General features: G+C 44.0%; 1 protein-coding gene across 3 annotated transcripts in view; it reads left to right on the forward strand.

Moving 5' to 3' along the window:
- Window positions 1–2031: 2031 nt before the first annotated feature.
- RET (ret proto-oncogene) overlaps window positions 2032–14695 on the forward strand; it is a 147871-nt gene continuing 135207 nt past the window's right edge. The window contains exon 1 of one of the 3 annotated variants that reach the window (XM_075934775.1): window positions 2032–2107. In XM_075934775.1, the coding sequence (XP_075790890.1) occupies window positions 2065–2107 (43 nt within the window). In that variant the 5' untranslated portion in view covers window positions 2032–2064. Of the gene's footprint in view, window positions 2108–5682; window positions 6485–14695 lie in introns of those variants that run through there. The other 2 variants (XM_014569202.2, XM_006114405.2) reach the window with 2 other exon arrangements.

Below are 14695 nucleotides of genomic sequence, written 5' to 3' on the forward strand. Positions count from 1 at the left end.
CTGGAGCACTGGGAGAGGGAGGAGGGCACACCTTGCTGCCAGGCCTGGCCTCCCCTGTCCCGGAGCACCAGGAGGGCAGGTGCTGGGGGCAGCAACACTCTGCAGTAGGACCCCCATGGACCACATTTCATCATGGACCACATCATGTAGTATTAGCTGGTAGGTGTTCTCACCCCGTCTGTCCTAACTGCTCATTCCACATCTTCAGCTGTGTTGTGCCTACTCAAGATGGTTTTTAGACCAGCAACTTGGTTGCCAATGCACATTTGCTTCTCATTATTCCATCACTCAGCAGGCTCAGGATGATATCAGATTTAGTGTTGCAGTTAGCATGTCAGTAACTCCAAGCCCTCCACCTGTATAAGTGTTTGGGAGTCACCTACAGGAATGGACATGACAATCGCTTGAAGAAAAAATGATTACTAACCTTTCCCTACCGGTTGTTTTATTATCAAGATGTGTTATGCATATCCAAGCTAAGACTCGCCTTCCTGCTTCTCATCTCAGAATGGGCAGGAAAGAAGGAACTGAGAAGGTGTGGGGTTGGCGGTGCCCTATATACCGAAGCACAACACCAGAAGGCACAAGAACCAATGCAACATATACCACCGTTTCCAGCACACACACTTATTTTGGAATGGACACGCGCAATACATCTGAAACAACACCAGTTCCAGAAATGTTAGTAACATTTTTTTTTTTACACTAGAAATACAATGTTAGTTTCAAGGACTGCTGACACTGAAATAAATAGTGACCAGGATTCAGGAAGTGAAATAACTGAGTGCTTTCATGTGACGCTGCTGAAGTGCTGTGTTATTTAGAATGCTAGAGGCTGCTTGTAACATCAAGATTTGGAACATCCGTTATAGTTTTCAGGTAACACGGTTATCTTATTTTTAGTTGTGTCGCTAGCCTTTGTGCTGCAACATTTTGCTGAAACAATGTTACAAGTACAGGTGTGCCTCAGCTGGTCTTTCATGGTTAATTCTGTGGTTCTGAAATGTAGAACTTGTACCAGAGTTCAGTGAAAGTTGCACACGCAGACCTATTTGGCTTGGCTTCACAGATTTATCAGTAGCTATTTTGTGTTAATATCTTTGGCAGCTTCTTGGACATTGCTGTGACCCAAATAGTAACTGAAGGGCATAACTTTGAGGACATCTTCAAAATTGTTTGTGATGCTAACTGAGAATGCTTGTGCACTCCTAAGGTCACATACTAACATTGCCACTGAGAGAGAGAATTCACAGAACACCCAATATTCTAAACATCAGCCTACAGAAGAGCTCTGTGTATCTTGAAAGCTGGTCCCTCTCCTGCCACAGAGGACAGTCCAATAAAAGATATTACCTCATCCACCTTCTCTCTGCTATATCTGCTGGCAGACTTAGTCTCACTCTGATGGTGCAATGACTTGCACCTTGTGAATATTTCCATTGAAGTCAATGGGACTATTGCAGGGCATAAAGTAAAGCATGTGCATAATAAGTCTTTGTACCATCAAGCCTTAGCTGTTGAAGTTTTTTTTTCTTATTTTTTTGGATATATATATATGAAGACTGAGGATTTCACCTCAGAGAATGACAAATATTTTTTACTTTGTTCATTGTAGCTTTTTTTTCGGCACTTAATTGAATGACTGAGTAATGGCCTCTAGGAGTTGCTTTTCAATTTTTTTTTTCGTTTTATTACCAGACTATTGTTTTGCTGTGTCAGGCTTTTCACTCCCCTCCATCCATTCCTCCTACCAATCTCTGGTTTTGCCTTTATGGTCAGGACTACACTAGACCCGGCAGCTCACCTTAAGGTAGAATACGTAGCTGGATTCAGCTTAACTTAAGCCAAGTTTGGCGGTGTCCCCACAAGCGGGAGGTCAATGGGAGCAAATACTCCCGTGGCTCCCTTTACTTGCCAAAGGAGGAGTACCAGACAGCTCCCTCTGAGTCTGATTTAGTGAGTCTTAAGTAGACTCACTAAATCAAACTCCAGAAGATGGATCGCAACAGCTGCAATCTTCTTTTTTCTCATAGGTCCTTGTCTTAATTAAAAACAAACAGCCAAATGGAGCCGGCGTTGATGCTGTTGTGCAGAAACCACCTTTACTGTGAGTACAGCCATTGTTGGCCAAATCCTCTTAAAACAAACACTCCCTTGAGACTGACTGCTGAGAGTCCTGCTCTAAACCTGATAAGTGTATTTGGAGATGGTGGTATTGGAAGGAAATGCAGGAATTAAACCAAATACAGGACACTGCCTTCTGTCTTTGCCATTTTTTATGTATTTGTTTTTATGACAAACAAAATATTTGCAGGCATTTAAAAGTATGGAGGGGGCAGCTGTGTTCTGAAAAGTAAATGTAAAAATGGCACCAAAGGCCTCCATGTTTATCATATTTTACTATTCCATGTCAGATTTGCGCCCCCCCTCCCCAAAAAACGGTTCTTCTAACTGCCAGCCTTGCAAATTCAACTTAGGATGTGAACATTCACTTTTTCCTATCCAAGTATTGTTTATCATAAAATTAGTTACTGTAATGCAATGGTTTTTTTAGAAGGAATTCAGTAGTTTCCTCCATTAATATAGCAGTCTCCATCGCCCATGGTAGGGAATGTGTATTTCTTATAAATAATCATCTCAACCAGAAGCGTGAAATTGAAGTGGAACTCCATAGATCACATTCAGCAAAGCACTTGTGCATGTACTTAAGACCCATTGTGTTGCTGAATAGGGAAGGACTTAAGCATGTGTTTAAGTGCATTGCTGAAGCTGACCTTTGGGCCTAATTCTATACCTATTGAAATCAATAGAAAGACTCCTGCTTACTTTAATGTGAATTGGCTCAGTGCCTTACTTTGTGGTCTCTGAGAGCAAAAATTAGCCTAAAGAGTTCTGGAGGAAAAAAAAAGAGTTAGATGATGGGTATTTCGATGTGAGGTCAGGTTTCAGCTGGTTTTTGAAAGATGGAAATCTTTTACTTTTCATACTCAAAATTGTACCATGAAGAAAATGTAAAATGTGGTGTTTTGTTAGCCTTTCCCAGGTGAGCCTTAATCCTTCTTGTTTTGGGATAGTTTTGATGGTTGATGTATGTGCTAGTGCTTGCCCATGTGAAACTTACATGTACCAAATGTGATTTGAAAATATGTATAGGAACATACAATCCCATTAAATATATTGTATCTGATACACAGACAAATTAATCAGCCTCCTATTTTAACTTTGACTGCACCAGAAGTGAGCTAACCTACTCATAAAGGACGTGCTTATATTAGATTGCAGGATGTGGGGGATAAACCAGAAATTTGAGGTGGGAAAAGCCTGTTAAGTCATTCAGCCTGTTTCCTTTGTAACACAGGGTTGAATGTCCAGTGTGCAGGATGAGATTTTAATCATTCACAAATGGGTGAAGTCAAAAGAAAATCTTTTCATAACAACCTTAACTCTGCCCTCTTGGCCAAATGAAACAACAGTTTCCACAATCAGCTGTAACACAGCTAGCTTTGAATTGGAGCCTGTATTTGGCACAGGAATGCATATTTGGCTGCAGTTGTTGAGATGCCAAGAGAAATTTTAGGATGTTGAAATTCTTCCAAGAAGTCACTTTGTGTCCTGGATGGGAATTGATATTTTTCAGTGTAGATGACATTGCCTTATTTTAGATGATCTCAGTATTGATTTGTGTGAGTGTGAGCTTTCAAAAATGTGATTTAGGTAAAGCTCAGCTATAAAGTAAAATATTTTTTCCTCAAATCATTGATTTAATACTGTTTGTTTTCTATACATCATGAATATCCTTCCTTCACTCTGTTTCCTACATTCTGCCAGGCTCCGCTGAGGAGTCAGTTTTTTGTAGACTTATGTCTGTGAGTAAAGTTACTCAGGGGCTTAAAGTTTGTAAGACTCACCCTTCCCTTTTATTCTCTGTACTTCACATTCAATTCATTTATGAAGCTGGCTGCGGGTTGATCTCCATTCCGTTATTATCCCTTTCTGAGCCTGGGGTTTTATCCCATTTTGATAAAGATCCCAAACTGGAAGACTAATGTTCTATATGCACCACATTTAAAAGAAAAATGGGAAGAACTTTTTTAAACTAATTCTATTGGACTCTTTATTTACAGCTCATTTATAAATTCTGCAGCCCTAGTTGCTGACTCCAGATATATAAAAGGCAGGTTTAGTCATCGGTTTAGACCATCCCTAAACTGATCTATAATCATTTTGCTAGGCATAAAAATGGCAGGATAAAGTATTATCCCTCTGTGTTTGTTCCCACGCTGTGAGGCACAGATCCCATTCCTCGTTCTGCAGGCTGGTGGAGTGCCAGCTCTTTAACCTGAGACCTGGTTCTGAGAAACAGGCACGTGTTTGCAGAAGCCAACGCTCGCCAGAGCATGCCTGGAGCAAATGCCAGCTTGCTGGCAGGGCGGCCAATCCGTCACCACTGAGTCAGCAGCAATGTCCCCCCTGTCCTGTTCTTGGCAGCGATGAGAACCCAGCAGGTTAGGTAAGTTTCCCCAGGGAGAGGGGTAGGGCGGGGGATCTCCGAACCGGGGTGTGAACGCGGCGCTGCATGCTAATGGTAAATGACAGAGCTGCAGCTGGCTCTGGGGTGGGTGCCCACCACCCTCAGGAGTAAGATGCTGGTTAGAAAGGTGGCTTCCTGCCTCCCCCCGCAGCTGCCCGGTGAAGTCTGTCTACCTGCCTGGCCCGTCGGCATAGTCTGGATGTTGGATGTTGTAAAGCAATGGACTTCGAGCAGCGCCTCCGCGGTGTCCGGGCATGAAACGGACAAGTGCGCGCAGGCCGCCTGCCCACCGGTCTCTTTCCCAGCCAAGGCGGACCCCAGGGCGTACTGAAACTGACAACCAGGGAGCGCCCCTGGCTTCGGGGGCGCAGACAGCGCCGCTGCGGGCAAATCAATTCTAGCTCCCCCCCCCTTGCCTGGACAAAGTTGTTGGACCTGAGCCCTCGCTGCAGCCGGGTTGCGTTGCTCCCCCCCCCCCCCCCCCGGCTTCCCGAGCGGCTGCTTTCTCAGGCTCCGCGCTGGAGCGGGAAGCGCCTGGCAGCCTGCCCCCGCGGGCGAGGTGCCCCTCGGTGCGGCCGGGCAGGGACGCAGGCAGCGCATCGGGGCTCAGCTGGTCCCTGCCGCGCTCGCCTGGCTGCGCTGGCGCCTGTGCCGGGAAAGGCGCCTCGCTTGTGCTTGGGAAGTGGCTTTGCCCTAATACACCGGATCGGCGCGCCCGGGGCCGCGGGCCAGGTGGAGCTCGCCTCTCGCCTCCTCGCGGGGTGAATCATCCAGCACCTTGAACCGGGGGGGGGGGCGGCTTTTCATCCCCCGCATTTCGGTCGCCTCTGACTTGCTGGGGCGATCTGGCCCCTCTGCGGGTCTCCCCGGCCCGTTTCTTCTGCTTTCCCCTCCTCTGCGACTCCGGCTCCCCCGCCCCGCGCACCCTCTCCCCTGGGAGCCCTGCTGAGCCGGGCCAAACTCCCCGTGACCTGCCCCTCGCCAAGCCCCGGCTTTCTCCTTGCGCACTGGCCGGTGCAGCTCGCTTCCCTCCCATCGCCCCCCCAGCCCTGCCCCGCCCCAGCCCGGGGGATGCGGGGGGTGGATCTGACACAAGCCCCCCCCCCCCTCCCTTGCCCGCCCCGCGTGTGGCTCTCGCATCCTCCCCGCCGGCGGCGCGGGATGCACGCAGCGGGGCCGAGCCAGCTGCCCATTTGCTGCCGGGGGCCGAGCGCTTCGCCGCGCCGCCGCCAGGGGAAGGGCCCCAGCGCGCACCGGCGGGCTCGTTAAGAAGCCGCCGCTCCGCCCCGCACAAGGACCGAGCGGACCCTTCCCTGCCGCTGCCCGCAGCGCGGCGCCCGGCTCGCCACCGGCCGGGGAGCCGCCCGCGCCCTGCGCTGCAGGACCTGCCCGCACGCGGGAAGTGGGGCGCCTCCCCGGAGGATCGGGCGCCGGCACAGCCCAGAGGCAGCCCGGTCCGCGGCCGCTTCCCTTCGGGTCCCTCCTCCCCCCCCGGAGGAAGGAAACTTCCCAGCGCCCGGTCCTGACCCGCTGTCTGGCTGCCCAGGAGCGGCAGGTCTGCCGGTCCAGAGTCTGGGCATCCTCCCAAGGGGCAACTCAAGCAGCGGGACTTTAAACACCGAAGGCAGGCAGCCGTGATGAACTAGAGCTCCCGCCGTCGGGAGGCTGGGAGAAAACAGCCCCGCACCGTCGGAGCAGGTTCACTGTCCTCTCTCCCTGCCCGGAGCATCACTCTGCACCGCACGGCACAGGGAGGGAGCGGAGAAACCCCAGACTATGGGCTATCCCGACTGAGGAATTACGGGCTAAAAAGACTTGCTCCATTGACTGAATCTGAAACCAGCCTGGCCAGGCGTCCTCTGAGCACCTACACCCTAGGGGGATTAGGATTACTGGAGGGGGCAAAAATGCCTTTCACAGGGTGGATAGCAGGGCTCCTCTTCCTTTGTGAAGGTAAGTTGCTTTCAACTAATCCCCCCAAGAAATTTGTGGGTCATCAAAGCTGCTGGTGGCTGATTAGGATAAAAAAAATCAAACCTCCCCCCCCCCCCCCAATGTAAACGAGATCGAAATAATCCTGATACCTTTGCTCCACGTTTTTAGGCGCTGAAACTAAGTTATAGCAGATGTGTGTTTCCTTGTTGGTCTACGTTTAGGATGTGAAAGAGATGAATGTGAAAACGGGTTTTTATTTTCAGGTTCTGAAAGATTATTCAGTCAGTCCCCCTCCCCCCCACCTTTTTACATCATCAAATTAAATTGGGTTTGGGCTGATGAATGAAAAGGCTTGAAAGATGAAAAGTTATTGGTTCCTAGCGTCACTGATGCTTTCACAGCTGTTAAGTTTCTAAGGCAAACAGAAAATCCATTCTCTCTCTCTTTCCTTTCCATATGGTCCTGTTTGCCAAAGTGTTTCTGTTGTTTACTTGAATAAATCAACGTTGTTGTTTTGTGAAGAACTCCTTCAGTGCTCTCAGGAGGGAATGGCACAATAGAAGTCACTCGCCAAAAACACCCCCCCTTTTTAAAAAATAGATCACTGGTTGATGTACAGGCTAAGAAAAGTGAGGGGTTATGTTTTGATGGTTGTGATTTCCATCACATGTATCACTTGTTCCTTCTTATTATTTCTAGGAGGCTAAATTTAATATTTATGATAACAATTTAGGATGCCAAGGATGAATTGATCAGAGAGACTTTAAAGGATGCATCTTTTACCGTTTGCTACCCTTTTGATCTTCCTACATTACTGTAAATATCTACATGTCTTCAGATTTTTCTTGTAGTTTTGCTAGTACCTAAAAACTTAGATCTCTGAGAAAGAAAATGGGTGGAATGTGTTCATTGAGAGTCCCAAAACTCATGTAGTTTTGTCTAAAATAAATGGAAAGCAATAGTTTGCATGGTACAGATCATTTTACTGTGGAAAAAAAAAGAAACAATTGTATTTTAAATTTTTGAATCTTTTTTTCTTCTAACTTTTTAACTAATTAATTTTCCGTATAGTTGTGATCAAGTTAGTAATATTCCAGCTTGTCATCTTTGTCTTGATATTTCTCATGGATACGCTTTTGGTAATAGATTGTATTGTTCTGGTATTCCTATTTTTTTATTTATCCCTTTCCAAGTTGAATGAATAAACTCACTGTCATTAACACGGTGTTGGACCAAACTATCATGATATATAGCATATGCGTGTGAAGTTTTGTACTCAATTTTTTTTGTCCAGTAAGATTGTTACTCAATTTAATTTCTATGTCTATAACTTCATGTATCTTTCTTTTGCCTTGATTTTTCCTCTTTTTCTACATATGTGTGTCAAATTACCATTTAAAAAAAAAGTAAATCCATAAATAACTAATTTTTGGATTCATCTAATGCATGGAAGTAAGTGATCAGATCTTTTTATGTTGGCCTATTTGAACAAAAGAGACGGCTAGTTGCCACCTGTATGTTAAGATTTCTCAGAGGCAGGGATTGGTTTTGCCCTCCTTTTTGACATGTTCTTTGCTCTTTCATAAATCCCACAAATAGGTTTGGATGACTGATGTATTTTGAAGGATCTTGTTCAGAAAAACTGTCAAGGCAATTTAGGGTAATTATATTCATTGTGACTTCAAGAAGTCTAGCATATTAGCAGTGTGAGATGGGTGTCTATGGCTCGAGAGATGCAGTTTCACATCGTATAGCAGTATGATACCAACTTCTATTTATGTCACTTTAGCTGAGTTCATAGTGGTAAACAGTTATGTCTTAGATGTATAAACCAATATCCCATAAGCAATGCAGGGAGCCTCTTCTCAATTAGAAGCACAAATGCCCCCATGATGCTGTGTAATCATTTGCTAGGGTACAAGGGCAGGAAGCTAATTAATTTGATTCTGTGGCAAAAGAGAAGCACAGTCTTCTACAGTAAGATGTTATATTTTTACTATGGGTTGTGAAGAAACCCCAGCTCTGTATAAAAACTTCTGAGATGCATAATCCCCCACTCATGAAAGAAACAAGCTTACACTCGGATCGTGTATGTTTCTTTTCTCCATAGCTGTGAGTGTTGGAAAGTTTACATTTATAACTGTTTGGTGAACAGCCGTCCTTACTGGAATTGTTGACCCAAAGATTTCCCTAACTTGACTAAGAATGCTTTTGCCAATTGACTTGGGTTAACTCATCTGGTGAATATCCTGTTAGCAGAAAAGATGAGGACTGATTCTCTGGTGTTGCTAGGTTTGGAAGAGCATGGGAGATCCCTAGTCTGAAGCCGCTCTGAAACAGAAAATCTAGAAGAGCTGCTGTTAATTGCATTGTGGTAAAGAATTGGCTATGTGTGAATCTCTTGCAGGCATTGATATTGACATTTAATGGCCTAGAATTAAATAGTATCGGGACGATATTTCTCCACCCATTTGGATTTGTTTTTCTTCAATGTCAGATGAAAAATGCCTATTTCTGTGCCTTATATATATATATGTTGTCTGTTGTAGAATGTTCATATGAATGCTACGGGATCAAGTTACTCTGGGCTGTTTTGATTGGTTTCTAACCGTTCCTCTTGAAGTGATGAATTGGGAAAACCCGACCTTGGATAGGAAACTGTTAATAACATAATTATCCACTCCAGGTTCTCTGTTGTCTGGAATGTCGTTTTTAGTTCTAGAAGAAAATGGACATATTGATACTTATTGCCAATAGACAAATTAAATTGTGCTAGCATTACGTCGTAAACATGCCTCATAACGATAGAAGGAAAAATGTTGTAACATGGGAATACTACCAGTGGAAACAATGCAAGTTCTCTTGCATACACGCCATTTAAAATATAATTTTGTTTTTTAGATGAGGATGATTTGAAACTACAGATGGCTTTGGTATTCAGCTAAGGGCTGAACTCTACTTAATCGATTCTTACCATGCAGTTTTATGCTCTTAGATTTATTGCTAATGCTTTATTTTGACTGGCTGCCCTTTACAGTAGATTCTGCTCTGCACATATTTACAGGGTGAGGACAGACCTTCATTAAACCAACAGCTCAAAGAAGTGACATTTTTTCAACAAGTTCAGATAATTTGGGTTATGTTATTTGTATTTCTTGGTGGGGAAAAATGGGTTTTCCCTATAGAAGAAAATCTGTAAGTTCCTTCTAAAAGGACGCTGTGTGCATTAACATCTTCAGTCAGGGAAGTACTAATGAGCTCAAACTACAGAGCAGGTTATTGAGTGGGTCAAGAACCTTGACACATATTTGGCTGCATATTTCTCTCTCTCTCTCTCCCCTTTTTTTTGGCAGGCAGATGTTCAGGCAATATGTGATTTCCATTCTAATTTGTTTAATTATAATCCTGGCCATAGGGCAGGAGAAAATGAACTTGGCCCCCCAAAAGGAATAAATTCAAACTATCTTATTCATTCTTGTTTGAAAGGGAGAGGAGGATGAAAAGGGAAGTTCAGAATGTCCTTGCTTCTAATTGCTAGGAATAATAATAGTCATGGGTCATGCTGGCTGCCTCTTCACTTTTTTCCTTACTCTCTTTCATGCCTTCTTCTCAAGCCAGGTGATTATTGTCCTTCAGGGCTCCAGTTTTATTTCCAATGGTGCCCTATAGCCCTGCCCTCTGCATGTATGGATCTCTTTGCCTTCATGGAGCCCTACTGATGGTAGACATCTGTTGTGCACAGACCTGCTTGCACCCCATAATCGGTTCAGATTGCTCTCTCTTCTTCTCTAGGTTCCTGTCCCAAATGGACACGTGTCCACTTTTGCTCCCAGTGCTACTCAGTGTGATACTCTTCAGGGAAAAGACAGTATCCTCCCATCTGTCTGACAAGCATGGTCAATTAGTCTGTTTGAAGCCCCCTTGACAGTGCAATGGCATTGCTATCATTGATGGGTTTTGTCGTGACTGCAAAGTTCCCATGAAGGAAATCAATATGAAGATTTTAAAAAGCCAACGTCTTTATGTTTAAACACTGTATTCAATGGATTTTGAACAATAGAAAGGCTGCTTAACATGAGCAGTCAGTTCATATGACAATGCTGATCTTGTACCTGAATGCTACATTAATGTATGGCGTCAGCATCTGATTTCTATCTGTTGGAATCTTACAATGGAAAATAAGTTTCCTTTTTTTTTTACCCAGAAGTGAATGTACTTTTCATTAAAGGTGGTAGTCTGGAGAGCTCTCCCTCAAAGAATAGGTACATCTCTGGTAGCAACAGTGTAAATGTACCTGTAACGCTGGCAGGCAGAATTGAACCTGGGATCATGAGTTAAAAGTCAGCTGGCAGTCATCAGACTTTGTAAATGGTCTTGGTGCCACTAGGTCAGACAGTGAACCACACCTAGTAGGTGTGTGGGTTACATACTTCCCCTAGCTGAGGAAGCACATCCCAAGCTTTAAAGACTTCTCAGTTGGAATCCTGGATGAGTCCCCATTTGGGACACCCGCAGGCAGAATCAAACCCATGACCTCTGGAGTTTAAAGCATAAAGCTCTACTGCAGGAACTGAAAGCCAGCCAGCTGCTAGCTAAGGATGTAAGGCAGACTTATTCTCTCTGCAAGTGGTCCCGGTACCACTAGGTGGGACCGAACACTACACCCAGAAGGTGTGTGTTTACATACTCCTCATCTTACTCTTTTTTTCTGAAGGGACCCCTGTTAAGGTTAGTTTTGTGTGCTCTAAATCCATGGCACCTCTGCTCAGATTGGCAGCAGGGCAGATTGCATTTATGACTGCAGGCTGCGAAAAAGCCTGAGATTGGCCCACAAAAGTCAACAAACCGCTGGTGGGTGGTACATTCCTTGAGTGCTTGATTTTTTTTACTAATGTTCATTGAACTTTTTGTATGTAATAGATACAATGGTAGTATGTCATAAATAATCAGAAAGTAAGACTTTATACACTCTTCCACTCCCCAAGCCTTTGTCCTGGCTACTCTTCTCCACCTAGAACTGAAGCAGTACATAAAGTATCCCATGGGTTAGGAAAATTCAATAATATAAGAGGTCAGTATTCTTGATAGAGCTTTTCTGTGTAAAGTTCACTTTGAGGCCATCTCTGCAAGCAGTGTGTAACAGGCTTTCTGTAGTCAAATCCTGACCTTCAGTTCTCCAGCGCTAAAACCAAGAGTGGCATTTTCTGGTGACTGAATAATTTTATGTTGGTTTTAAGGGTGGCTGTTACTCTGCCTGATGTTGTTTGTTTTTAATTGGTCCATATATTTGTGTTAAATACTGCACAACATAGTTGTGTTAGTGTAGACAAGGTTTGATATCATTGGTTAACGCACTACAAAGGCAGTTTCCCATTCCTTTGACATTCACATTTCACATCAATAGCTATGATTGGGATACATCTAGCCCATTTACTTAGGATATGTCTACTCTTGCACCCTCTTTTGAGAGAGGGATGCAAATGCAGCTGAGCAAAATTGCAAATGAAGCGCGGATTTGAATTTCCCATGCTTCATTTGCATATTTGAGTTATGGCGCTATTTCAAAATAACAAACGCTGTGTAGACGCAGTTATTTTGAAAGAAACCCCTTCTTCTGAAATAACCCTTATTCCTCCTACAATGAGGTTTACCAGTTATTTCGGAAGAAGGGTTTTCTTTTGAAATAACCACGTCTACACAGCGTTTGTTATTTTGAAATAGTTCCATAACACGACTATGCAAATGAAGTGCAGGAAATTCAAATCCACACTTCATTTGCAATTTCGCTCAGCTGCATTTGCATCCCTCTCTTAAAAGAGGGTGCAAGTGTAGACATACCCTTTGTTTCATTAACTAGGCTCCTGCAATTGGCAGGTAGCTGTTTTTGGTGTTATACATATCTTGGATTCTGTATCTCCACTCCAACTCATCTGATGAAGTGGGTTTTACCCACAAAAGCTCATGATGCTTTTGTTAGTCTCTAAGGATATGTCTACGCTGCAGCGTTATTTTAGAATAACTGATATTATTCCAAAATAACATAGTGTGCATCTACACTACAAGCCTTTACTTTAAAATAATGTTGAACTGGAGGACTTCTTACTCTGATTCCTGTAACCCTCATTCACAATGAGTACAGGATGTTGGAGGAAGAGTGTTCTTCCTTCGACTTCCTGCTGTGTAGACAGCACCAAAAAGCTGAATTACATTATTTTGACTTAAGCTATGTAATTGACGTAGCTGAAGTTGTGTAGCTTAATTTGACTTTATCCCTGCTTTGTAGACGTACCATAAGGTGTCACAGGCCTACTGGTGTTTAAAATTACAAACTAACACAGCTACCCCTTCTGAGACTTCTTACCAAGGTCTGGGATAGCAAGGGTTGTTGCATATTCAGAATGAGATACATTAGCAATATTGGCTGGGGGAATTTTCTTATTGTCTCAGTACTTGCTCTTTGCTATCCCTTGATTTGGCAGGTTCTGAGTATTAAAATCCACCAACTCATTGTCCAGTTGGTTTCATTAAACTGACTTCTTTTGGAACTCTGCATTTTAAAAAACAAATACCAAAAGAATGGCAAGATTAAACAGAAGTTCTGGAACAATAAATAATGGGGGGGGGGGGGGAGTGAGGGGGAGAGAGGGGGTTTCTAAGAGTCATTGAAACAAACTGTCAATCTTGTATATAATGAAAGCAACCTTGAACCCCTGTGCGTACTAGCACCCTCACACTCCTAATTCCAGCACCTATCAGAATAAATACGGCACCTGCTATACAAAGAATGTGGTCTTGTAATTCCTAAGCAGGGCTGAGGCTGAATGTTTTGCTGTGTGACTTCGGGTGCGTATTGTGCCTCAGATTCACTTCTATAAAACAGGAATCATCATACTCGAATTAGCCATTGTGTCTGTGGAGAAGGTAAACTCGGGGATTGTGCTGCACGTGACATCACAGGATCTCAGCTGGGGACAGTAGGTTCTACTGAATACAAACACTTGTTCCTGAGTTGTGCTTCTGCATTATTTTGCTTGGAGGAAAAAAAAAGTTTCCTCTTGAAATGGATCTGTAAAGAAGGCTTAGTCTTCTCATCTGGAAGAGACACTGAGTATAATGTTTGCAATGGAACACAAAAGTGGTCAGCTCAATGAGAGGCCTTAAGGGGAAATTACGGTTGTCACACACAGAAAGGAAATTAAAAAATTTACCGAGTTAATCTTTTTAATAATGTCCAACTGAATTACCTTAGGAATCTGAGTAACGAAAGCAGCTTTGTCTCTGATTCTACAAAGCAAATGGGTATAGTACTAATGATTATCTAATGGCTTTTCAGCTTGGGCAATTAGAAAACTAATTAAACATTGTATTTAGCTGATATAACAAAGGTGCTTGTGTTACTCTAATGGGTGTTCTTAAAGCCTATAATGGATAGCTTTTAGAAGAAAGAAATCCCAGTGTCAGGAGGTAATAGTACTAAAGTAAGTTTGGTGGTTTTGTTTCCAGTTCATCAGAAGTGATTGGTGGTTTATTTACATGGCCTGTCACAATGAGTTGCTCTGAGTAGGGAGTCCCTCCCCCTCTGCTCTAATAAAGTGGTGGGATTTTTTTTTCATTTATATCAATAGAAGTAGGATCAGGCCCTATGGGTGTGTTGCAATTGACTTCATATGGTCAGGATTGCAAACTTCCATTGACCTTTGGTAGGGCAGGTTTTTATCCAGTATGGTCTGTAGTGCACTGTACTGTTCTTGGACCAGACTCCTTATTGCTGTGGGGCACCTTCCTTCTGCCTCCCACCCAAGCTCTGTTTCACAGCCCCATCTATGGCAAGAGGTGTGGCTGGAGGGCGGGGAGGAAAGGGGGACTGCACTTTAAGGATCGTATGCCCACAATGGCCCACAGGAGCCACTGAACGCAGAGGCTGTTCAGTCTTGTCCCAAGGGTTCAGCCTATCCCAGAAACCCTTGAGTAGAAGAAGGGGCAAGGTTCCTCCACGCCGTGCCTGCACTGCTGTTCTTGACACCTTTTCCCTTCATGGAGCTGTGCATGAACATTAAAGAGAGATCAGCCCTCTAGTTTCATAATATTCTCTATCTCGTATACTGGTTCCCTTCCCCAGCTTCTGTTGGTAGAGCACTAGGCACTTCCATGGAAACCAAAGAAGGGATCTGTTTGCCAAAGCTGTAATTGAAAATCACTTTAACACAATCGCGTGTCTCTTTTCCATGC

The sequence above is a fragment of the Pelodiscus sinensis genome, chromosome 8 (genome assembly GCF_049634645.1).
Source record: "Pelodiscus sinensis isolate JC-2024 chromosome 8, ASM4963464v1, whole genome shotgun sequence".
Taxonomy (NCBI): Eukaryota; Metazoa; Chordata; order Testudines; family Trionychidae; genus Pelodiscus; species Pelodiscus sinensis.